The sequence below is a fragment of the Aythya marila genome, assembly GCF_965140915.1.
Source record: "Aythya marila genome assembly, chromosome: 6".
NCBI classification, from domain to species: Eukaryota; Metazoa; Chordata; class Aves; order Anseriformes; family Anatidae; genus Aythya; species Aythya marila.
In genome coordinates, this window is record NC_139047.1 from 39,142,038 (window position 1) to 39,168,823 (window position 26,786).

General features: G+C 35.8%; 1 protein-coding gene across 5 annotated transcripts in view; it reads left to right on the plus strand.

The window, feature by feature from the left end:
* Window positions 1-26,786, plus strand: part of PKP4 (plakophilin 4) — an 88,944-nt gene that overhangs the window by 52,243 nt on the left and 9,915 nt on the right. For 4 of the 5 annotated variants that reach the window (XM_082763344.1, XM_082763345.1, XM_082763347.1 and 1 more), the window contains 10 exons: window positions 172-724; window positions 2,851-3,042; window positions 4,610-4,830; window positions 7,660-7,788; window positions 11,889-12,102; window positions 22,806-22,989; window positions 24,461-24,578; window positions 25,061-25,252; window positions 25,395-25,568; window positions 26,467-26,617. In XM_082763344.1, the coding sequence (XP_082619470.1) occupies window positions 172-724; window positions 2,851-3,042; window positions 4,610-4,830; window positions 7,660-7,788; window positions 11,889-12,102; window positions 22,806-22,989; window positions 24,461-24,578; window positions 25,061-25,252; window positions 25,395-25,568; window positions 26,467-26,617 (2,128 nt within the window). The remainder of the gene's footprint in view (window positions 1-171; window positions 725-2,850; window positions 3,043-4,609; window positions 4,831-7,659; window positions 7,789-11,888; window positions 12,103-22,805; window positions 22,990-24,460; window positions 24,579-25,060; window positions 25,253-25,394; window positions 25,569-26,466; window positions 26,618-26,786) is intronic. The other variant, XM_082763346.1, reaches the window with a different exon arrangement.

Consider the following 26,786-nt stretch of genomic DNA (forward strand, 5'->3'; position numbering starts at 1 on the left):
TTATTTTCAGGGGGACTTGAAGGAATGACTTTAAGGATAAAAGCTGTTCTTCAGCTGCTGGTATATATTGTTAATTTGTGTATATTTCTTGTTGCTTTCCCTGTCTTACAGGAGAAAATTATCTACTATATGATAAAAACTGATCAATGTTTTGGTTTTGTTTTTCAACAGCCTTCAGTTGCTACCAACCGAGCCATGAGACGTGTCAGTTCAGTCCCATCCAGAGCACAGTCTCCCTCTTATGTGGTCAGCACAGGTGTTTCCCCTTCAAGGGGGTCGCTGCGAACATCTCTGGGTAGTGGGTATGGTTCTCCATCAGTTGCTGAGCAAAGATCCCTTACTTCTCATGCATATTCATCCACTACTCTGCCAGTACAGCGGGCAGCATCCCCCTATGCTGCACAGAGACCTGCTTCCCCAGTAGCAGTGCGACGGATTGGTTCTATGACATCTAGACAGACGGCAAATCCCAATGGCGGGACTTCTCAATACCAAACGTCAGCGAGAGTTGGTTCTCCTCTTGCACTTGCTGATGTACAAACCAGAGTCGCTTCTCCATCACAAACCCAACTGGGTTCTTCTTCCCCAAAGCGTTCTGGCATGACTGCGGTTCCACAGCATTTGGGAACAACACTGCAAAGAACGATGCATGACATTGAACAATTTGGACAGCAGTATGATATATATGAGAGAATGGTCCCTCCACGTCCAGATAGCCTTACAGGTTAGTAAAAAGGTAAAGACTCAGTTTAAAACTCGTTACATACCTAAAACACTGTAGAAAGCCAGTAGTGTGGTACTAGTTTTAAGGATGAAATGTAGCAGTAGAACGTAATTGTGGTGGATTTCGTAAATACGTATCAATATGGTATATGTATGGTATAAATATGTATATGTATGGTATATGTAGGTATAAATATGGTATCAATACCATAAGTTCACAGTGAATACCACCTTTCTCTCCAATTACTAGATTGCTAGCCATGCATTAAATTAAATTGTATGTTTTAGGGTTTATGTGGCTAAGTGAAATTCTGAGTCTCCCAAACAGGAGCGTTTCAGTAATTTGAAGATAAAGTATATTTACATGTATGTGCAGATTATACACACAGTAAAAGATACTAGGCTGGGACTAGTTTTATGTCTATGAGTTTGCTAAAATAGGTAATGTAGTACTATTGAATTTTAGTCTTTTTGTCTAATAATTCTAAGTTATCTCAAAGTATGTTAACTTTGAGGGTAACAACATAGGGTAACCATTGTAATATTGTCTTAAAATAAAGTCCTAAAGGTAGAATATATTCATCTGAGAGGCAGGTCTTAATAAGATGCAGTTACTACATGTTTTAAGTTCTGTGTGTGTTGCTGTGTTTGTTCTGACCTTCACCTAAAGAAGCACAGACAAAGGTGATCTTGCAGTTAGGACTGCATGTTCTCTAGAGCAGAGACTGCAATGTCTGTTTTTTCTTCTAAACTATTATACTTCACACAAACCCAAAATATTCTTATTTCCCAGCAAAGGGAATAAAGTGTATTCTCCCCAGCTTCCATTTGCAAGGCTTAATAATCTACCAGTTTACTAGAGGGAAAATATCAGTTTGACATAAATGACAATTTAGTAGTTAATATTGATGCAGTCCAGTGGACTGCATAATTTGTGATGTAACAGCAAACCTGTACTCTTAAAATATTTTTAAGGTACTTTACAAATATCAGTGTTTGAGAATATTATTTTGCCTAAACAAGTGAACTGATATAGTTTAGGGAAAAAAAAGTTACTGGGGTAAATCAGTGATACAGAAACAGATGTTTTACGTTTAATGTATCTTTAGTATTAGGAAAGTAATCAATAACTGTGGAAGTAAAGCTTAGCATCTTATTTTGTAGCCATTTGCTACAGGAAAGTTGCAGTGGTATGACTTTAGTGTGCTGTATGTCACAAACCAAGTAAGCATCCCTTATTGTTATAAAAAACTTTTTTTTTCCTGGTATAAATTACTTACTGTGTTTCTTTAGGAGAACAGTTTAAGACAACATCTGAAATCATAACCTTATATTTGAACTCTTTTCTTAGAGGAAATTGGGATCCAGGGGAAAGGTTATTAATGTTGCAGCCTTTAGTTTATCCAAAACTCTTCCCTGCTACATAAGCTGGAGGAGAGGATGGATCTAGCACTGCAAAAGCTGTAGCAGGAAGTCCACTGCTGAGGAAATTAAGTTAAATGCAGCAGAGGTAAGACAAGTGGAACTCAAGAGAGACAGCTAAAAAACAAGGTGAAAAAAAAGTTTCATATAGTTGCTGCAGAACCGTCTGTGTGTGTGTGTACACATATACATAGATAATACATATCATGATCTATTTAAACTTTTATAAAAAAACATTTCTCCACCTGCTTAAGTCTCTGCTACCACTACCAAGAAGGCTTTTGTTCTTACTGCTATATATTATTTCATTTTCTAGATTACGACCCCACTTGTACCCACTTTCACAACTGGATTTCTGTCAGATTCACAATTTACCTTGTCAGTGCTAATTCTGTGAATGCGTGTGCTGACTTAGCTTTTGTTTAATGTTTTAGACTTTTAACTGTACATGCTACCAGAAAGAATGAGTTGGAAAACTTAGTCGTCATATTATGGAGGATATTCCCATATCAAGGGAATGCAGCTTTGTTAGTGAACCTTTCAGTATGGATCATTTAACAATGGAAAGAAGTTTGAGGAAGAAATCTTTGTAACTCTAACTGTTATACACTTTTTCTTGGCTAAAATAAGAAAGATACAACCGTTGCTGGTTTATTATTTTTGCTGGTATGGGTCATGTACATATTTACCTCTTCTTGGTTTCAGGCCTGAGGAGTTCATATGCTAGTCAACACAGTCAACTAGGACAAGAATTACGATCAGCTATATCTCCTGATTTGCACATCACCCCTATATATGAAGGCAGAACTTACTACAGTCCTGTGTACCGTAGTCCAAATCATGGAACAATTGAGCTCCACCAGGGATCCCAGTCAGCGTTATATCGGACAGGGTCAGGTAGGTAAAGGGCTTAGAAAGCTCTTCCATGGGCTGTGTGCCAAAGTCGTGCTTGATTTTGTGGTGGAGCTTCTCTAGGACCTGTGGCATAAAGGAGATACGTAGTTCCAATTAAAAATGAGAAACTATATACTATAAATCAATAGAGATAGAAATGAAGTTTGAAGGACTTAAAATAACCAGTAGGAATTAAAAAACTTTTGTGATGTTTTCAAGAAATACTTGGGGTACATGTCAGTGTAAGGTCAGGTTCAAAAGATTTTTTGATATCATGCACACAGGTACATCCAAGCAAAGAGTATTTCATGACAAATTGTTTTTGATTCCTTTTGCATTCTCTATGCATCAATTCTCTTACCATTTGAGCTCATGCTTTGTCATTTAATTCATCAGTACAGCATGATAGCTTGCACACCTGCACTACCTACTGCATCTTTCTCAGTAAAAATACTGTTTTTACCCTACTTCCTAGCAGAGGATAAAGTTAAAATACTACATATGAAAATATAAGTGAAACTGAAATATTCCTCTAATGTTTGGTAGAATTCCTACTGATATATTTTGAAGTGCATAGGCATTAGATTAGTATTAGAACTGATTTCTGTAAAGAGAAATAGTTGATTAATGATTTGTGTACTGGAGTAATTTCTAAAAATTCTGGAAATAATGGACTGATAAAACTAAGCAGCTCTCTGGAAATATTTAGAGAAGTGGGGTGCATCAAACACAGCATTCATAGCCGGTTGATGGAAGTGTTTGTTTCACTCAGCTTTGCATTTCTGTGGCCTCACCTTGAGTACTGTGTGCTGTTTTGGTGCCACAATGTAAGAAAGACATAAAACTATCAGAGAGCATCCAACAGAAGGCTATGAAGATGATGAACAGCTTTTGCAATTATGCTACTTTCTTTTCTACAACCTACAGTATAAAAATTATGTTTGTCCGTCTGTGCCAGTAAGGAAATATAACTAGAAACTTGAATTCTCTGTTTACTTGTCTACCTAATATTGGTTACTTTGGAAGAACAGAAGCTACCACAACAGCTCTGCTAAGTCAGGAAGATACATGTTCCTGTTTTTGAAACCACCATCTTAATACTTTGAAATCATCACTTACTAGTTTTTTTCAGGGAAAATGTGCATGCAGTTGGGAAAAGTAAGATCTAATACAAACTATATAATTTTTTGTTTAATTGTTTTTCCTTTTTATTTTTAGTACTGTTGGCAAGTTGAAGTTACTGTTGGTAATTAAATTTTATTATGCACCTTGAAAACATTTTGCATCCTAATTTCTCCTTAATGGCACAAGATGCATTTCTTTCTTTCAGTACTCAGGCAAGCTGGGGCATAAGCCAGGTTTCACCAAACTTTTATTTCTGCAACCAGCCTCTCTGTCTTCCCTGGGACGTTGAGTAATTATTCTCTTACATCTGATGGCAGCTTTTAACACTGAGCACTGTACACCTTTTTTAGACTGATTTTTTTCCTTACACTTTTAAACACATACTGTCTCTTCTCTTCAACAGACATTTGTTACCTAGTTTGTTTTAATACTGATTTTATACTAGGAGTTGGAAATCTGCAAAGATCATCCAGTCAGCGTAGCACACTCACATACCAAAGAAATAACTATGCTCTGAACACAACAGCTACCTATGCGGAACCCTACAGGTCAATGCAGTATCGACTGTCAGAGTCCAGTTATAACAGGCTGCAGCATGCAACGCCCGCTGATGATGGGACCACACGATCTCCATCCATAGACAGCATTCAGAAAGACCCCAGGCAAGTCCATTTGTGCTTTAATACAATAATTTTTAATACATTCCTTAAGTAAATATGGCACCTTTGTTGTCCATATTTCAGTTTTACAATGTTTAAATGGTCATGACTTATTTAGATGTAAAGATTTTGTTGAATAGCCAAAGTAATAAATCATTCTACTTTGTTACAGCAAGAAGAGTGACTTTTGTGCAGTTTTCTTCCGTGTTTATTTTCATTCAAGAGTTCTTACAAAAAGTACTTACAAATTTGATGAGAATTGACTGTATTATTCCAAATATTTTCTGTAACTTTACAGAGCCACTTGTAATACTGTAATAAGCTTTCTTTTTGTGGGAATGGGAAATGCCAGGTTGTGAAAATTAGAAAGTAAGTACCTAATTTATTTAAATGAATTTTTCGAGAGCAGCCTGCTTACATTTCAAACTAATGTAAGTTTAAAAACATTATATAATGTACCACTTTGCAAAGCAAATACACATTCTTATTTTTAATGTAGTTACTGGTTTGAAATTGTAAATGTACGTACACAGCATGGGCATGTGACAAATGTAATATTACCACTACATTTCATTAGACACTCCATTCATTAAATCTTATATTTTAACACGGGAATATCAAAACCTAGTCTATGCAAACCTGGAGGGATTTATGGTACTATGTTTGTCTTCAGTATGGGTGATTGCTAGGAATTCCAGTCTGTCCTCAGATGGCCAGTTCATTGAGGCAGCTCTGTACCCTCCCTAGTCATGAAGGAGCATTATGCATTCTGGTGGTTTTTAGAAACAACTGAATGCAGAACACCTCGTGTATGGACTACATGGATATGGACTACAGTGATCTCTCAGGAGTCTTTGAGACAGAAACTTAGGACAACAGATCAACTTTGCAAAGAGATAGCTATTAGCTATAGTCAGACTAAAAATGAAATCTTTTGTTTTCTTTTGTTTTCTTGGGTTACAGAAAGCTTATAGCTTCAGTCTGAAGAAAAGCTGAGAGAGCTGGGGCTGTTCGGCCTGGAGAAGAGAAGGCTCAGGGGTGACCTCATTGCAAACTTTCAGTACTTAAAGGGGGCTTAAAAAAAAAAAAAAAAAAAAAAAAGATGGAGAGCGACTCTTACTCAATCAGATAATGACAGGACAAGGGGGAATGGTTTTAAACTAAAAGAGGGGAGATTTAGATTAGAGGTTAGGAGGAAATTCTTCACTCAGAGGGTGGTGAGGCATTGGCACAGGTTGCCTGGAGAGGTTGTGTTTGCCCCATCCCTGGAGGTGTTCAAGACCAGATGAGACCCTGGGTAACCTGATCTAGTGGGTGGCATCCCTGCCCAATGTAGAGGGAGGGGTTGGAACTAGAGGTTGGAACTTTAAGGTCCCTTCCAACCCAAGCCATTCTATGATTCTATGGTCTTACCTCTAATTTAGATCTACTAGCTGCATGCAGCTGCATGCCAGACTTCTTTTGGTATGGCTTACAAAAAGCTACTCTAAAAGCTACTTTACAATAGAGATGGTTCCTATTCATAACAAGGAACTTTTAAGAAATTGACGCAGTTTTTACTGTTTATACACTTTGTCTTTTGATTTCACAGTGGAATAGATGTACCTTAATCTGTTTCAGCCTCTAATTTGCATGTCATACCATTGCAGAAGTTAAGTTACTGTGTTATATCCTGAGACCAGGCTTTGGAAAGCATTGCTCTAGAATAAGAGTCAGAGAGCATTCTGAAAGCTACTGTTTTTTTTTTTTTAAGAAAGGTAGTTTTCTATAAGGTCTTCCAGTCATTACTGAGAAGGAACAGGCTTCCTAGTGTCTGATCGTTGATGCCCCATGCCTGCCAGTGTTCAAGAGGCATTTAGATGATGCCTTCAGTAACGTGCTTTTATTTTTGCTAACCTTGAAGTGGTCAGGCAGATAGACTGGATGATCTTTATAGGTCCCTTTCAACTGAATTATTCAATTCTATCATTAGTAGGGAGAAATAAACCCGTAAGTTGTTGAGCAGTTCAAAGGAAACCCCTAACTGAACTTTTCTTTACTGGTGATTGAATTCTAGGGAGACCCATCATGCCAGGCTAACTTTAGCCTTTGAATAGCTATCTGAATACCCTTTTTGGAACACCAGTTTTTTCATTTGCTTAGGTTTTTGAGAACAGGAAAACTTAAATACTACTTTTCTTCTTAACCTTCCTTTACAGAAAGAAAATGGCACAACAAACATTAATGGCTTTTTTTCTAAATCTGAGAATTGGGCATGGATATGTTTAATGGGTTTTCCAGAATATGAGTACACAAAATCACGGTGTTTAAGGAAGGAGGTTTGATGAAAATTATTTTAAACTTACAGTCCTTAAGTAACTCAAATTTTTCAAGTTTTTTGTACCTGATGAACTTTTGACACTGCGCAGCTTTCGTTCAAGTATAATTGGCTTGAGACTAGGAAGACCATTGAACATTCAGAGAAAAAATGCTGTGTGGAAGAAATGCCCTTGAGCAGCATTGTTAAATGTGTATCAGTTGCACTATATATTTAAGTTTTGGGAGATTCATATATGTTGCAGTGTTTGAGTTAGTATCATTTTGGTGTGCGTATTTGTGTTGTCAATGAATAAAGTAATTGAAGAACATGGAATATAAAGTGTCATTTTCCAATAAGAAGATTAAAAGTTGATCTGACATAGCTATTCCAATATACCTGTTTTTCTTCCTGTCCCCAATACTCCAGAACAAAAACAAATTGTAAAACACTTATGATGCTCTAGTAATTCCACTTAGTAAATAAGCATACATTTACAACAAATGTCTTCCCTTGAATATGTTCACCTAATGAAGGGAGTTTGCTTGGCGAGATCCAGAACTGCCTGAAGTCATTCACATGCTTCAACACCAGTTCCCATCGGTTCAGGCGAATGCAGCCGCCTACCTTCAGCACCTGTGCTTCGGAGATAACAAAGTAAAAACAGAGGTACTGTACTGAGTGTGTTTCTGTTTCTGGGGGAACTATAAGCTAAAAGAGCAACTAAACCTCTCATCTCTGTTTTTGTATTTTCATCATACCATGATATTCTGGATTTTTTGTGTTTCTGTTTATACTAGATGTATGTTCATATTGAAGTGCATAGATGTGTGTGATGGAAGTTACGTGAAATTGTTTAACATTCAAGTTTTATAGTCTCAAAGTGCATAGGACATTTCTTGAAGCCTGTGTTCACGTAACCTGATCTCCATGGCTGGAGATTGAAGAAAAAGAAGTCTTGAAGGCCTTCCACTGTTTTTGATCAAGATAACTTAAGGAATCACAGAGAATGAGTGAACCGTCAAGCAAAGAAAAGATATCCAACCCTAGAAATATGCAGAGGATAGTATTTATGTCAATGTGGTGTGAAGGAAGGACACATTTGCGTGAAAATTCAGCTTATTGTTGAAATTTCTAGAAACTACTTGCATTTCACGAGCTGCTTTTTTTGCAGAGCAGCCATGAGCTATTTATCTGAAGGAGTTTGCTTTTTCATTCATATTATATGTGGGTGTTATCTGCTATTTTAATTATAAATATTATTTATGTCAATAAAATGCTGGTGCAACTTTTACAAGAAGCTAACTTAGCATTACTCACTGTTACTGAAGGGTGGATTAAAAGATGGTGGTTTTGATCTTCTGGTGAAGATCACAATGATCAGCAGATGTAGGCAGATTTATAGGTACTCTTGCTATTTTTAAGAGATAGGACTGCTCATTTCGGAATTCTTGGATTATTATCTGTGTATGTTCATCTATATGAGATCTTGTGTTTCTTCACTTTTTCTTTTCATTCTGCATTATGAAAAATCGATTTTGTTATGAAATTGAATCATGAAAAAATATGAAATGTCTGCTTTAATATTTCTTTTCAAAAGTGCACAAAACAAAAGCAATATGCCAAATTTTAAACTGTGCGATGTTAACTTTTTTATTATGTATGAAAGTGTCTTGTCCTCCTTAGCACTGGAAATATTTGAGATATCAGGTATGATAGATGTGTGGTACCATATATTCAAGCTCCTAAAGCCTTATCCAAAGAAAACATTATTTTTCTGTTTTGGAAAGACAATGTATTACATCAGTCAGAGAGACAGCTGTAAATGTTGCCTGCCTTCCATTTAGAGTGTGGAATTTTGAAAAAGAAAATTAACCTTTTTCAAATAGGGAGGGTTTATTTATTGTCACTGTTACTTGCTTTGAATTAATCAGCTGTTAGAAATTCTTACAATTCTATGACAGAACAATTCTATGATAGGACAATTGTCTGGCTATAATAGTACGGAATAATATTTGTGTGCTTTTGGCAAATGAGGTATTTATTAACATTTCCTGATGAGGTGGCTCTCAGTCTCTTAAGAAGCTGTATGGTTCAGATGGTGGATGGCATGTTTTAAAAGCATGATGGTATCTGCGGCAATAGGGAAGCTGCAGTTGACAAGGAGAATGTCCCCTTTCAAAGCAGAGGCCAGCAGGAGAGTATTTGCAGTAGGAAAGAATCGTAATTGCTTTATTGCAAAGTTCAGTAAAGCATTACTTGAAGACTGCATTAACTTTGCATTTTTGTTAATTATTTAAATTTATTGTTTTATTGCTGTGATAAATACCAGATTAATTGCTAGACAACTAAGAGTATTAAAAGCCTGGCAAAATGAATTAAAATGCTTGCATTGCTAAAACCTGAAGGTAAGCATAAAATACTATTTATCAGGAGAAAAAAAAAAAAAACAACACACATTTAAATTAACCATGAAACTACATAGAAGGAATAAATTACCCTTCCATGTAATGCATATCTGTCTGAATTTGTTTTTCCATAAATATATTCAGTACTGGTTTGTTAGTTCATGAATGTACCTTTTTTGTGAGTTCTGTTTTTGTTGTTTGTTTGGGTTTTTAATTTATAAATGGAATTGCCTGTTTAAACAAGCAGCAGCTGCTATATTTCAACATAGTTAATGACTCAGTAAAATAAAAATCTTAAGAATGGTTTTCCAGCTACAGTTTTATTTTTGGATGATGTACATAAAAACTGTATCTCATCAAATTTTGAGTACAGATTGGAAAAATAATACAGCTTTTGTGTCATTGATAACCTGCATCTGTATTATGGATGTGTAGTGTAAAGGTAATGTTTGATGTGCTGCTGTGTTGGCAGATGAGAAAGATTTAACTGAAAATTATAGGTAATTCTTACTTAAGTTACTTAGTAACATAGAAATAGGAATTATTTGCCTTAGAAGGGAATGACATTGTAAAAATACTTTATAGTATCCTGTATGTAGTCTGTATCAGATACATAAATGGTAAGATAATTTTCATGGTACTGTAGACTTCCTACCTACAGAAGTCTTGCCAGATGAATAACTTCAAGCGTTAAGCCCTTCAGTACAGGTTACGATAGCGGCTTTGCATGATTGATGAATGCCAGGATTTGTATGTTTGGTTTTTTTAATGTGTGCAGTAGATACACAGGTGTGTAAATAAATGTTTCCTTTTGAAAAATACTCTTTTTTTTTTTTTTTTTTTTTTTTTTTTTTAACAGAGATCTAAAAAATTTACAACTTACCAGTCTTTCATTTTCTTTCTTTTATTCTACTGATGTGATTTGACAGGAAAAAAACACATACACTGTTGGATTTCAATTCAACTTGCACTTCAGTTGTTGGTTTGTTTGTTGTTTTGTTTTAAGCCTCTTCAATGTGTTTGCTTTTAGGAGTGTAGATAACGATATTAAACATTTTGATTTCCAATGCCATTTCCTAAGAATGTAACAGAGAAGGTGCTATTTTTCATAGCATCAAATTAGCAAGATTTGGCTAAATCTCTTTTCACTGAGAGTTACTTTATTTGCCTTGTGTTATGGCCAGTAAGACTGAACTTTTAAAGCCAAAAATCCTTGAAAGCTTGTACACATTAATATATTTCAAATGGCCTTGTGGCTTGCCAAACTAATCAGTATACAGGTTACAACAGAAAATGAGCATTTTAAAAGTACTTTTATGCTGATCTAGAAAATCCCCAGGACTGTTGTTTTACATCTCTTGTAACTGTTCAGCCCAGAACCACATCCTGGATTAGCAAAGTGTTAGGCATGATGGCCTATTTCTTTTCTGCCTGTGACTTCCTTCTAAGGCAGCAGCAGGTATGTGTTTTATTGAGAGATTCTGTGCCAGCTTCATTAGGTGTATTCTGTGGATAGCATGGCATAAAAGTTATTGTGCTGTGCAAAAATAATACCAGGTTATAATAGATCAATCCAATAGCTCATATAATTGCAAAATATCTCATTTTTAGAACAGTTAAAATATTTTAGTAGCCCTTGGATGTTGATTTTTAAAATAATGTTAATCTTAAAAGAAGTGCAACTTAGCTATCTCTTTTAAAAAGGTTTTTAATTCAGTAAAATGTTACAGAACTCTAGAATATTTCAATCTTTTATCACTTCTGGGATTGATTTTGAACAAAGAAAAACACTACACAGAAACAAGATCTCAAAAGACTGCTAGAATTTATTTTTAAAACAAAGAATAAATATAATTAAGCTGTTTAAAGCAAACAATATAAATATTTCTGTTTGTTTTAAGAGTTTTTTTCAACTGTAGAGTAGACTTTTACAAAGAGCTTCAGGTATGCCCATAGGACTTCACATACACTAATTTTAAACTGAATTTATTTATTGTGTGATTAAGTGTAAGAATTGGCACTTAAATCTTTGCAACTCTTCATATATGCTATCCCTTAAAAAGATATTTTGAGGTATAGAAAATTAGTTTAAAAAAATGATTACTACAAAACAGAAATTTAACAGTAACAATCCTCTGAACACAACAAATGATTGAAAATGTCTGTCAACTTTTTCTACAAGGGTGTGAGTGATTCACAGATTTTCATTACAGCATTACAGTTATTTAGATTTACCAGTAATATTTCATGTTGATGTAGAATAGAATATTCTGTTCTTATAAAAATAAAAGTCTTTTTAATCCATAGAGTGAAATCCATTAAATCAGTGGGTGCTGATGTGTCCATCATTCCATTTTTCAGGTATGTAGGCTAGGAGGAATCAAGCACCTGGTTGATCTCTTGGATCACAGAGTCCTGGAAGTTCAGAAGAATGCTTGTGGTGCACTGAGAAATCTTGTTTATGGAAAGTCTACTGATGAAAACAAAATAGCAATGAAGAACGTTGGTGGGATACCTGCACTTTTACGACTGCTAAGAAAATCTGTTGATGCAGAAATAAAAGAGCTTGTAACAGGTACGTTTTTAATATAGACCAGTGCAGAACTGTAATACAGACTATGTTTCTGAAGTGGGCGAGACTTTGAAATAATTGGTAAGTGACTGGAATTGTGCCTATTGTCCGGATTTTTATTTGCGCATTAGTATTTTGTCAATACAAAACCACTTATTTGGTTACTGACAGTTAAAATCATAGCAAAGCAGTACAAGTGAATCCCGAGGTTATTGCACCAAAGTTCCACTTAGGGTAAATTTTGCCCCGTTATGATTCGCCCAAATACATAGCTATGTTTTGAATCGATATTTCTTTATTTGCTCCTAAACTTAATTTTATTACATGCTTTTTTTTTTTTTTAATCAGATGCTGAGAACAATTTTAATTAAGATCTCGTAGAAGTCAAAAGATGGACCCAAACTGTTTGTGTGTGTTTAAATTACAGACAGACAAGTGGAAATATGTAAATTTTGGAAGCCTTTCAGTGCCCAGGTTGTTAGTAGGGTCACGCAAGTGACTGTGTGTACACCCTCATCTCTTGATTGTGAGGTAGCAAATTTAGATTATATCCTATGAACCTGCTTGGCACTTAGTGCAGGCAAAAAGTACAGAAATAATAAATGACTTGAATGATCCCTCATTTGATTTTGCTAAGCCACTGTGCTTAACTATTTACTTAAACACTAAGCAAAGCTGCACAAGAGTGTTCAAGTTAAAAGTAAGAGAGATCTTATTCTGGGAACTTGTCCAAGTTGTTTTCTTGCTTAGGAAAGCTATCAAGTAGCAAAAGGTCTCTGTATCCAAATCATTCATATGCAGCCTTTTTTCCTTAACATTTGTTTTTATTTTTGAATTTAAGATTACCCTGCTACCGAGAATTGAAAAGCTGCAGCTTAAGTCTATTCCTTAAGAATAATTATGTAAATGAAATATTTAAAAGTAAAATTATATGTTAGCTGCCTTGTCTGCTCTACAGAATTTATGCTTTATGCATCTAAATCACATGTACTTGTAAGGTGTTAGGGATACTTCCACAGATAAAGACAAAGTAAAATTGTAAAATTTTTAATTATAGAGGGTATTTAGTTACTATCTAAAAACAAAAAAAAACAACAAACAAACAAACAAACAAAAACTCTACTGTTACTTTTCAAAAAAAAAAAAGCACATCATCTCTAAGTAAAAAGAGTTTTCAAATGTGAATGGTATTCACATTTTGATGACTTTTTTAGAAGTTGACTTACTTTTTGATGCACAGATTTTTATTTTTTATCCAACTACAGTAAAATTTTAAGTTTTGACCATATTGTTTTCTGCTTACCTTGGTGGCATTGACTTCTGTTAGAGTTATACCAATGCTGATTGCTTTATAAAAATCCAGAGCTGACTTTTTTGTAAACAGCAATATAAAGAATTATAAGAGATTCAATGACTATTTGCTTAATAATAATTTAAAAGAAAAATGCACACACCTCCACCTATGGTAGAACCAAACTAGCAAACCACACCCCAGTTACTGTGTTCCCAGTTTAAGATAATGTAAGTACAGATAAATGAATATCAATCTACAGCACTAGAAACATTGTAAATCTGATTTCTAGTTTAAATTTAGCATTATTCATTCCAGCTGTAGCTTTTCCACCACTTTCATAAAAATTGATTTTCCATTGTAGTATTTCTGAAGGAAGATGCTTTTCTTTCTACTGAGGGTGGTCTTAGCAAATTAATTGTATCTTCATTATTACAAGTACCAGTTAGTGAGCAACCATTGTCTTTTAAACATAACAGAAGAATCTGGTGTCATTGCATGTGAAATCCATCCAGTTTAGTTTAATATGAAGTTAGATCGATGAAACTTTATTATTGCAGATAAGTGAAATTATAATGAATCTTGCAATCTATATAGATATTTTTCACATGAATGCATTTGTATAAGATTTCTGAGAAATTGTTTGACAAAATAAAGTTTTAGCCTAAAATTATTTGGGAACATATCCTGAAGATTAAGTATCTGAATTTTGAAAAGCTGAGAAAGAGGGGTAAGGGAGGGGGGAGGTGGTAAGTGCAAAAGCATGTTTTGAGGAGTTAGAAAACGGTAGGAATACCAGGGCCTGTATTTAATTAACAGTAACTGAAATGACAAGATTGAAATTATACATAGAGAGAAAGAAGTGGAAGCTGAATAGAAAAACATATGAAAAATATAGAAAGTATAATTGCAAAAACATAAGAATTTTAAGAGGAAAGCTAGTTACCTTCTTAATGGCTATAGATTATTTTGAAAATAAAATGTGCAAAATCACTTCATAGTCACAAAAATGAACTAATACTTTTAAAAATACCTTTTTCTTTAAGTTGGACTTTGAAATGCTTTGGATCACATTAACTCTTTACTGAGCTTGCTCTATTTGTGTGCAGTTTCCATAGCTGCTGGAGCATGGGAGCCTTGCTCTCCTGTGCTCTGCTGTCAGAGACCCCTTTAAAAGGGAAACAACTCCTTTTTGCTAATTGCATCATATTTCATTAGATATTTAGCGCGAGCTCTTTCTCAAGGCTTCTCTTGTTCCAGCACAACTTCAGCAGTAGGCAGCAGAAGTATTGTTGGGGCCTTCTTGATTGTGTGCAAGAGCTCCATTCCCTAGCAAGTGACATGAAGGATGTACACTGATTTATTCTGTCTGGGTATGTTTTTACTTTGCAGTAGGCCAGTACAGCCTGGAATTAATCTGTGACTTTCAGGAACTCATGTCTTGCAAAAGTTAACAGCAGAAAACTGTGTAAGAGATAGAAAATCAAAATATACATGCTTAGGACCCAGGTGCAATTTCTCATAATCAAGTCTACAATCAAGAGACCCTAGGACGCAGACCTTTAATTTGTTAAAATCTGAGAAACATTGGTGCTCTCCTTTAGTGCAAGTTTTCCAAAAAAAGTGAGTCAAATGCCTATCTTACTAGTAGTTTTTTGATTTTTCATTGGATCTTCACCAGCAGAGATGTGCTGTAAACCATTCCCTCCCCAGAGACTTCTGATCCACTCTTAGTAGTGGCTAGTTTTCTGTCAGGCTTTCACCCTGGAAGGTCAAGCAAGAACCAGCACTGACCTTGGGGGAGCAGTAGGATTTCATAGCTGGAAGTTAGGAAGAATGAGCATGAATTCCAGCAGCAGCTGATCACTAGCTTAGCTGTATGGTAAAGGTCTGTCTATAAGGCCTGTCTGTACAGGGGAAAGAGGTTGTTGTTGATGGTCCTGGCAATTCTTCATGGTGTATATTACATCAAATCGGTGCTGCATCAGCCAGTTCAGTTTAGAAATGCTGTTTTATGTCCAGCAACATGGTCTTTTATATTCAGCATCATCTTTCTGAGAGATTGCATTCTTGCAATAGTTGACAACTGTGCCTTGTAGCTTGTGTATATTTGGAAAAGGGACCTCAGGTTCTGCAGTCCAGGCAGCCTGAGGTAACTTTCCAGGAGGTACAGAAATAGCTGCAACTCTCGTACAAGTTTGCAAACTAAGCAGTCTGTGAAATGGATATTGTTGACTTTCACAACTTCCATTATACTGTAATATTTACCTCTGTTCTATTCTGTATACCATCCAAAGTACTTGGTGATCAACTGTGTAAAAACTGCAGAGGTAGAAGAATATGATCATCCATGTTCAGCAGAGGACCTAGAAGCCAGTGCAGCTGCTGAAGAACTCTGTTGCCTGTTTGGTTAACACTACGTGGTGTGAGCAGCTGCAGTGTAATTCTTAGCAGTAAACTCTTCTGGGGTCTTAAAAGTCTGGATTAAAACACCGAGATTCAAAATCAAAACAAAACATGAAAAAGATGTGGCTGGTTGCAGAGTCAAAACAAAAGTCGTTGCCTCTGGTATTTCCAGGGTCCCACAGATAGTTGAGGGTGCCCCCCGCCCAACACCTCAAAAGCCAAAGCTGTTCAAATAGGAATGACCAAACCAGTTTTCTGTCTCTGATTCAGAAATTTCATCTGCAGCTTTTTTTTCCTAACCATGACTCAAGCTTGACTTTAAACAGCTAATGCTAGACTAGAGACATAGGCATCATTATGCATTGATGTCCTAATGAAATAGCAGCTTTAACACATGCCTTTCACATATTCTCTGAATTAGGTAACAAATTAAGCTTTGAAGAGCTACATAGGGAATTTTCTGAACTGAGCAATTATTTTAAAATCCTATTACAGTTGCTGAACTGACATCAGTAATACAACCAATTCAACGGTGAACCTGTGACCTGTAGATACTGAATCAGAGAGAAAGTTGGGCTTACTTATGCTGGAAACTTCATTGCTGTCTATTGCAAAAGACAGTTTTGTCATCTGAAAACACTGCCACAGGTCCAAGTCCAGAAGGATTGTGAATAAATATCAAAAGATTGGGGTTCGAATTAAATGATCTTTAAGGTCCCCTCTAACACAAGCCATTCTATGATTCTACGATTTTGTACGTCAACTGTTCATATACAATTGTCTTAATATTTTTCCCTTAGAAGGAAATATAAAAGGCGAGGGGATGGTAGGAGATATTTCCAATGTATAGAGTTCTCTTAGCTAAGAAGCATTGCTACCATGTCATCCAAGGGAATGCTTTCAGCTAATGAGCATTTGTAGAGAAAGTAAATGAAAAAGCCCTAGACTTGTGCTGTTGCAATGCCAGTCTTTTTCCATACCGTAGTGCAGGAGATAGATTAATGCATGTATTAATCTGAGAGTGGAGTTTCAAATATGATTAATTTTAATTATATGGATGACCATCAGTTTGAATGCTGGAATGTGTTGCTCCGGAATGATCCAATATGTACACTACTTCTAGTGTTTTCATTGTTGTAATTGTAAAGTTCAGATAGATAAATGTTTCTTTTTTCATATCAGGATATTTTGAGTCTCAATTTCAGTCTTACTTGATGTGTGATGTAACAGTAGCATTATGAATTTCACATCTGAGATGGCTTAGATTCATTACTGATAAGCATATATTGAATCTCTGGGAGCTTCCATCAATTTGTACTGGGTAGTCACATAACCTCTCGTGCCAGGATTCATAATTGCAATCGAGAACATCAGATTGACTAAAGTAATGATTCTTTTTATTTTTTTTTCTGAAGGAATACTCAAGGTATCAGAAATAATTGTCCATATAATTTTCTTGAAAGGTGTGTGACATAGAGGCATATCTTTTAACAATAACGTAAGATATACTTCTTTTATGTCAGCGTAGTGGAAAAGTGAATGTTAGTGTTGATTTAATTTGCACTGAAATAGAAATTAATAGATAGCTAATATTTGCAAAGAACAATAGCTTTGGGCATGCAACCTTTCCAAACTCAGATTACAGAAGGTACGTGCTATAATAACACAGATCTGTTCTTTTTCCTTCTTTTACTACAACTGATTATAGGCCACATCTTGACCCTTGAAGGTCTAAATTAGTATGCTCTCTCCCATACATTACAGCGCCAAGTGAGCTATTTCACAGCTGTTGCTAGGTCATGAGTTTCAGTATACTCTCTTGAGCCCAGTTTAGATTCTGCTAATCACAGGTCCATCTTCCTACACATACTTTGCTTTCATGCATTCCACCCAAGAGCATTATGTGCAGCAAGCAGCATATAGAGAAACACTGTTAATATTTGGTGTATTGAAAGAACAGTTCTTCAAAAATAACTTCCCCCCAGTTGAAAGTATCTTGTGGAAATTCATGAAAATTTGGGATTTTTTCGGTATTTCTGTGATCTGTCTACATGCAACAGGATTTGATTTTCATGTAGATGAGGTTCTCAACTTTATCAGACTACATATTTTCATTTCCTGAGTAGGATTATTTTGGATGATGTTCAAGAAATGTAAATTTAGCACAGTCCTCATTGAGAGCTGCAAGGATCAGAATTACAGGCTGCAAAAATAGAGCAGACAATCCATTTTCAAAAAGGGAAGACAAAAAGCCCCACATTTCATTAGAACTACAGAAGCTTTTTCATATGGCATTCTAAACTCTCCTGCAAAGCTTTCTGATATTTTTTTTCCTGGTACTGTTACTGCTGATTTCCTTCCTCCGTTAAGAATTACCCAATGCTGATCTCTTGAACTTCAGCCCAGTTTTCTCAGGTTTTCCTCACATCAAGAGAATGTCAAGCACAAATAGTGGCTTGTGATTTTTCTTCTGTGTTTTGTAGTATGTTCACAGACTAAGCAAGAAACACGAGGCCTGCTGAAGCAATCAGTTGAATTACAAACCAAAGTGTAACATGAGTAGCGGCAAAAGTCCCTCTCCTTCCAACCCCAGAGATGCTAGGGACAGTAGAGATCCATTTAGGTAGGTAAGTAGACTTAGCACTCCTTTTGCTACACAGGATCATTTGTGAATGGAATGTTCACCAGTGTCCCAGAATAATGAAACTGGCAGCTAATAGCTGTTGAAAAATCAATCAAAACAGTTAAATATTTTTCCATGTACCTTCACAACAATGACAAATAAAAAGGCACTTTATTTAAATGACATACAGAATTTTACTGTAACACTAGAAGTATCTTATACCTTTCCTTAATACAACATTGTACCAGCTCCCACCACCATCTTTCTTGTGTTTGAATGGAAACTTCCCAAATTATAACTGCCTTTCCCTTCAGGGTTAGTTTCTAATAAGACCTAAATTTGGTCCAAAATCTCTTAAAAACAAACATCCTATAATAAGACTGTTCTCGTTATTAAAATGAAGATTAAAAGGCTATGTAAGACACATTTTTGGTTTGTAAAATAAATAGCTGAAAACTGCTCCCAAATTACCAAATGGAACATCCTGATGAGAGCTCTTGCCTGCAGATAATGAACATAGGGATAATAAATTATTAATGATCTGATCAATCTACCTCCTTAAGAGTTAGCTTCTGGGCAAGTTTTAACTTAGTTACTCAGTGGTGCTCTAGTGATTTGCTCTTTGATCAATCCCAGGATAATTCTCATGGAAAAGTTAATATTTGCAAGTCTAACAGTCTTCTGGATGGATGGAGTTTAGGAAGGTCCTTTACTTAGTCTTTTCCGTCTGTGCCAGTGCATACACATGAAGAAAAGATGATGTTGGAGGTTCCCTTCCAATTTCTTAGCAAGCACCTGAGTTGTACTGTTCCTCCGAAGGCAAAGCAGGGTGGATATGCCGTGTCCCTTATGAGTCTGCTGCAGCTGACTGCGCTGGGCTCATGATCCCTGGATACGTAGCATATCATCTTCTGTTGCCTTGGTATTTCAAACAGTTCTCAGCTGTTCAGCGTTTTCACAATCTGTGTGTTAGCCAGTAAGGAAGGCAAGTGCCTTATACTTGGCAAGGCTGAGAGATTTACATCTTATTTGAATAACCATACGTTAAGGATGACTTGTAAGTAATAGTAATAATTAATTAATTAAGTAATAATTTTTAGAAAGTACTTACTTGTAAGTAAGTAATGACTTTTAAGTAAGGACACCTAGTGGGCCACTAAGATGATTAGAGGGCTAGAGTATCTCTCCTGTGCAGAAAGGTCGAGGAAACTGGGCTTGTTTAGCTTGGAGAAGAGAAGGCTCTGGGGAGACCTCATTGCAGCCTTCCAGTACTTGAAGGGAGCATACAAACAGGAGCGGGAATGCCTGTTTACATGTGTTGGTAGTGATAAGACAAGGGGGAATGGTTTTAAACTACGACGGGAGATTCAGGTTGGAAATTAGGAGGAAATTTTTCACTCAGAGGGTGGAGAGGCACTGGAATGGCTTGGACAGGGAGGTTGTGGATGCCCCATCCCTGGAGGCATTCAAGACCAGGCTTGATGCAGCTCTGGGCAGCCTGCTCTAGTGGTTGGCAACCCTGCCCAGAGCAGGGGGATTGAAACTAGATAATCTTTAAGGTCCTTTTCAACCCAGGCCATTCTATGATTAATGTTTTCAAAGCTCAGGCACGTAAAATCAAGTATGTTGTTTTCCCATATGCGTTAGGTAACTAACAGTAGTCTGAGACTCAAAGTAAACTTTTTATCTTACATAACTTTCTTTAAGAGCAAATGTTTGGGGGAAACCAAAACTGGGGCTAGTGAAGGGTTTATCTGAGATTTATTTTCTAGTTTGAATCAAGAACTGCATGAAGTATGGCCTCAAAAACTTAAAACTATAAGCCAGTGAAGCATTTAGGTTGTTCACTGTTAGTTATCAGTTACGCTCTTTAGTGAGGATATACAGTCACAGCTTTATGAAATGAAATTTGATGTGTATAGAAATCGCTTGCTTTATGTAAAGTTGAAACTGAAGGATAAGTAATAACTGAAGTAAATTTAAATAACCTAAGCCTATTTTGAGTGTGCAAATGTGATGCAGCACAAATGTTGATGAGGCTCACTCAAGAGACACAACAAAATTACTACAAAAAAAGAATCTTTCATAAAATACCACACAACAAATTCCAGCTCCTGGGGGAGCTGATCACAACAGATCCATTTCAAAGGCACATTCTGCTTTCTATTGAAGCAACAGCAGTCAAATAAATATGTTTTGGTTTTAGAAAAAGGCAGCTGGGAGGTTTTTGAAGATGCTTTGTATGATAAATGCTCACAAGAACCAATCTTAGCCTAACTGCCACAAAGTCTGGTCTAGGTAGGTTGAGTTGTTGAAGAAAGTTACGTTATGCAGGAACAGCGAAGTTAACTTCCACATTCTTCAGACGTTCAAGTTATCTTTGTATGTTGGCTAAACCACAAAGAGAGGAATCTCTAGGAATTATGTATTTTGACTGCCTATGTCACAACTAGATACTGAAAGACAGTCATAAATCTCCTCTGGAATATATCCACCCCCCTTACGTGTTTTTCTGAAGAGAAAAAGGCAGGCTGTTTTACAGAAATACTTTTCCTTCTTTTGTGTGGCTGTATTCAAAGCTTTTGCTGTTTTGCAGACGTTTGTTTTTATAAACTTTTATAATTTTTACTGTTTTGTCCCCCCATAATTTGTTTCAGAGGAAACTAAATGTTTGAGATCTAGTCAAACTGAAAATTAACCATATGGTTTATAGTAGCAATTGTAGTGGGCTATTGAGAAAATGCTATTTAATGTCTCTGCTGAGTGTACACAGCTATGCAACTTTACAATTAGAAAAATATTGCATGTGAGGAAAATACTGAGAGTTTTTCATGAAAGATATCACCTGTGCCTGGTGAGAATTTAGATGAATTTCAAGTTGTGTTTCATGATGACAATGAAGATTAGATTATTGAAAATGTATATGCATGTCAGATCTAATAATTTGTATCTGAACGTCTTACAGGAAGACTGTGTAAAAAGGTAGGAAACTATAGAATTCTGCCTGAGGGTAAAAGATTGATAGTATTCAATTCATTTGGTTAGTTGAATGTGTAACACTTGAGACCTCTTGCTATGGTTTTCAAGAAGAAACTTTCTGTAGGATTTTTATATTAGGCTTTGGAAGTTCAGTTCCACATTAAGTATCTAATAGCCCAGACGTACAATGCGAGAACGCAGTAATTCATTGCAGGTCAGCAAAACCATTTTCCCCCTTCCACTGTTCATTTTGCAGTCCTTTCTGGATACTATCTTTCCAGGTTCCTCCTAATATAGAATAATGTCATGTCACACACTTGGGACCTTGTCTTGAAACTTTACTGGCAACCACCCATCTGCCAGTATCTTCTCTACCATTTTCTGAGATTTTTTCCACAAGATCTTATGTTTGCAAGACAGTAATGAGCTTTCAGCCATGATGTCCATAGACTTGGTTTCTTCTCACTTCATTTTTGCTCTTGTATTCCTATGAATACCTTTAAATCGTTATTTCTGCATAGGAATCTGAAGAGATTTCAGTCCTAAATGCTCTCTCTTAAGAACATTGCCAAATCTCTCCTATATTGCTTTTTAACTTCAATCTCCCTGTTTCTTATAAATGAGGATAATAATTTTTCTTCTCCCTCCCAAACCTCATTCTTAAACGCTTATTGAAGACTCACCCTTTGGAAATCAGATGTTCATGCCTTTTTTACACAAACTTGTAGTGATTTGGCATTTTGCCTGGCCAACTACAAAAAGACAAATTTCTCTTCCCATTGCAGATAGTCAGTATAGGAATCCTCTTTAGATAACTAAGAAAGATACTAGCATTAGAAAGAGAAGCTCAAGGCACATATGTTTCAGGAAAACGGAAAGGTGTTTTGCAAGTGAAATGAGTTTGTATGCTTGTAGGGAATATTCCTCTAGATTTCTGTAGTGCATTGAGGACTTACTCTGCTCCTGACAGGAGAGGATGAGCTGTACCTAAGGAAAGGAAGGAAGAAGGGAACATCTGTCAATCAGTGGATGTTTCTGTTGAGTATTTTTCCTTAAGAAAAAGGAGAGTATCTATTCATTAATATGCATGTTTTCCTTCTCAGTATAGTGGGAGACTTGAAGAGTTTACACGCTTGCCAGACAGACAGAGTAAAGGTTACTGAATACGTAATAACCTGCATATGAGGACATTTTATTTCAGACTGTGAAGTGAGTCTTAATGGCAGCTTTGTTGACCACTTACTGACTGTTACTGTTAGAATAACATTAAAATTGCATTGCAGACTAAATGCATAGGTAAATAATCTTTCTCCTGTTAAAAGCAAAGTCTTTTAAGTTGTTAATGTTGCTTTATATTTGTTTACCAAGTCTTTTCTAACTTGACAACAATGGAAATCTTTTCTTAAGGGGTTCTCTGGAACTTGTCTTCATGTGATGCAGTAAAGATGACAATCATTAGAGATGCTTTGTCAACACTAACAAACACTGTGATAGTGCCACATTCTGGATGGAACAGTTCTTCGTTTGATGATGATCATAAAATTAAATTTCAGACTTCCCTAGTTCTACGCAATACTACAGGATGCCTGAGGTAATTTGCTGTTATAGAAGAGTATTGCTCTTTTTATGGAGTAATTGTGTTATCCAACAGGTCATTTTATATTTTAAATTTTAAGACAAACTAGCTGTTGTGTTCTATAAATTCAATTTAGTTCTATCATTCAGGCAACTGTCATATATGTATTTTCTCTGTTAGAATATGAAAAGTACAAAGTTAGTCACTGAAAGATGTTAATTATAATGGCTAGTAGTCAAATTTTTGGCAGTTTTCTATATACATTGCAAACAATCATGGCACTTTTCCCCCATTACTGCAATTTTTGCATTGTGTGTACACCTCATTAATTTTATTCAGGAAAAACAGTGTGAATTTGGCGATTTTTTAATACTGTATACATCTAAAAATAGTATATGTATATGTACAAGTAAAGAAATGTTCAACTAATCCCTTTGTGGATTTCTTAAACAGCAATAAGACTAATAAAATATGAAACTAAAACATCTGAAAAGAGAATTGAAAGACCAACAGTAGTATATGAGCTGTTCCTGTTTGTAGGTTTGCTTATTATTTCAATATATTACATTTCAAACTGTCTTCTATTAAACAGCATATTAAAGCCATTGTGTTTAAGTAGAAGCACAAAAATTGTTTTTATTTGCTGGTAACCATTCTATATTCCTGAATATTTTTATAAGTTACTTTTTTTATTTGTTGGGTTATTTTTCAAGACCACAAGTTTCACACTGCTTTTGAACATACAGTGATAGTATGATGTCTAGAGGATACAATACCAGCACAATGTCTGGAGAATACACACCTCCACAGACAGGCACTGTGACTTTTTTTTTTTTATTATTTTTTATTAGCAATAGTACTAGTTTCAGCGTGCATTTAATCACTATATAAAGTTCAGGTTTTGCAATGTGGTTGCTTTGCAGGCAAATAATTGTCAGCAAACACTTTTGTTACTTATTCTAAAGCACACTTTTCCTTCCCCTATACCTTACTTTATGCTTCTGTCTATATATCAGTATTACAAATGTTAAATGACACTGCATCCATGGAACAGCAGATCAGTGAATGGATCCAATTTTAAGAAGTAGTAGCAAAGGGTATTTTTAACAAAAACAAGCTCAACCACCTATACCAGAGCATACAAGCCACAAGTTTGTGTTAGTACGACAGAGAGGGCTTGGAATGGAAAAGTCTGTGAGAAAGGGCTTCTACTCGTGGCTTGTTTTGTCAACGAGTCAATTCTGTCTTGAAATTACAGGTTTGAATCATTTTCATTTTTTATAAACATTCAGGTGGGGTGGGTTGCTGCACCAACTAGAGAAGTTAAAAGCAAGCATATATTTATTATTATTTTATTTAAAAAAAAAAAAAACAAAAAAAAACAAAAAAAAAAACAACGCAAGCTTCTGCAAAGTATCTGGTAAAATTATTGCACGTATGTCTATCTGTGAATACACTGTGTTCATTTGTCATTTCAACCCTTTAGGAATCTAAGTTCTGCAGGTGAAGAAGCCCGGAAACAGATGAGGTCATGCGAAGGGCTGGTTGATTCACTGCTGTATGTGATCCACACATGTGTGAACACATCAGACTATGACAGCAAGGTGTGTGCATGTTTCATCTAAGTGATTTTTTGTGCTGAGCCGTATGTCTGATTTGATCTTTTGAGGTTTTTGTACTATAATTCCTCACTGTGATGTGTTTCAGACAGTCTTCTCTCCCAACCCTAATTTAATGATGCACAATCAAATTTTGTTGCATAATGCGGTTTAATTTGTTCTGTACTTTTCATTTTTGTCAGTGTTGACGTATTCATTCTTTAATAATAAGCTCTTGTGCTTTGTATTTTCAGGATACTTAAAATAAACCACCAGAGTAGAGATGACTGTTAGAGTTTTCACTTTCGAGAATATCAGGAGATAGATTGCAGTTTTCCCAAAGAAGCAGATGTAGCAATGCCCAAGGCCCAGAATTAGAATTTGGTGCTTGTGTTTCAAATGCCTTTTCACCTGTACTTAATTTAGTTTGCTTTATCACTATTTCAGAAAGCAACAGGTTACTTAACATCTTTATGGTTTGGTTTCAGACAGTGGAAAACTGTGTGTGTACCTTGAGAAACCTTTCTTACCGTTTGGAACTGGAGGTGCCTCAGGCACGTCTGCTAGGTATCAATGAATTGGATGACTTGTTAGGAAAAGAATCACCTAGCAAAGATTCAGAGCCAAGTTGCTGGGGAAAAAAAAAGAAGAAGAAAAAAAAAACTTCACAGGAGGATCAGGTATACCTTTTTCTTCGTATTACAAATACATCACCTACTTAGCTAATGCTGGGGGAAAGTACAGAGTTTGAAGAAAAACTACCGTAAGTTGAATGAAAATATAGAGGTTTCCTGTACTTACAAATTTATGTTCACTTCTCAGTGGGATGGAGTTGGCCCTATACCAGGATTTTCCAAGTCTCCTAAAGGGGTAGAAATGCTATGGCACCCATCTGTGGTAAAACCATACCTAACGCTTCTAGCAGAAAGCTCCAATCCAGCTACTCTTGAGGGCTCTGCAGGATCTCTCCAGAATCTTTCTGCAGGCAATTGGAAGGTATCTGAATTCCTACTCTTCCTCCTATAGTTAAATTTTTGCTGTTCTGTTTCAGTAAGGTATTGGAATGGGTTTAGGGAGAACCAGGTAATTTTCTAATACATGCATATCAGTGTTTCCGTCTGGTGTCTGTCATTCCTGCTTATGCGCTATGGAAGTATAATTTCCACAGTGAAAAGCAATGCCAAAGATGGTAGGCAGGAAGAGCAATCTGGAAACTGGCCTTGAAATTGGTACCACTTATTTAAAATAAACAGAAGAATCTTTATTCTGGTACATGTTAGAGCCAAAAAAAAATCTTAACTGCTGTGAGTTCTGGTGGGAAGGTACTGTCAAAATAAGACCAGTGCCAAATAAATATGTATACTATACAGTAATAACACTTCACAAGATCAGGACTATGGTACTCTATATTAATTGGTTCTGAGAATAAATGAGTTTATCTGTTTTATTTCCATACATTCTTGCTTATGACCTTTGCGTACATAACATTAATAGTGTTCTCATGTAGTGCTATTGTATTTGTCACAGAGATTAAAGAAAATGTTAATTGGTTTCTTTGCTGTAGATAAACAGCTGATACTTTTTCATTTTATGCCTGCTTTAAAGTTGGTCCTAAAAAAAAATATACTGTTCCCTCTTTAATAATTTGTCATCTATTAAGTTATTTTATCTGTTAGGTCCCTTTCTTTAAACATTGCTCCATACCAGGAATGAGTGAAAAAAATAGCAGAGAAGCAACACTTTTTACTAATAAAAAGATACGCATTTAACATATCTTTCAATTGTTTTTAATTGGAAGATTTTCCCTAAAATACTTAAGAATTACAACCTAATAAGAGATCATTTTAATTAGAATGTTCTACTAGATATGAGAGTAACTGGAGTTCGATTACAGTTTGCAGCATACATTCGAGCCGCTGTAAGAAAAGAAAAAGGTCTGCCAATCCTTGTGGAACTGCTGAGAATGGATAACGATAGAGTTGTTTCATCTGTGGCAACTGCCTTAAGGAACATGGCATTAGATGTTCGTAATAAGGAACTTATTGGTAAGTACAGAACTGTACTGAATAAAGCACGGTTACCAATACGTCAGACCTTTATTGAAAGAATACTAGGATGAGGTTCTACCAATAGAAATAGCATATTACGTCGTGTTACTTGTCTCACAGAAATAAATCTTTTTGATAACAGTAGCTTTTCAGAGTAGCATTGTCA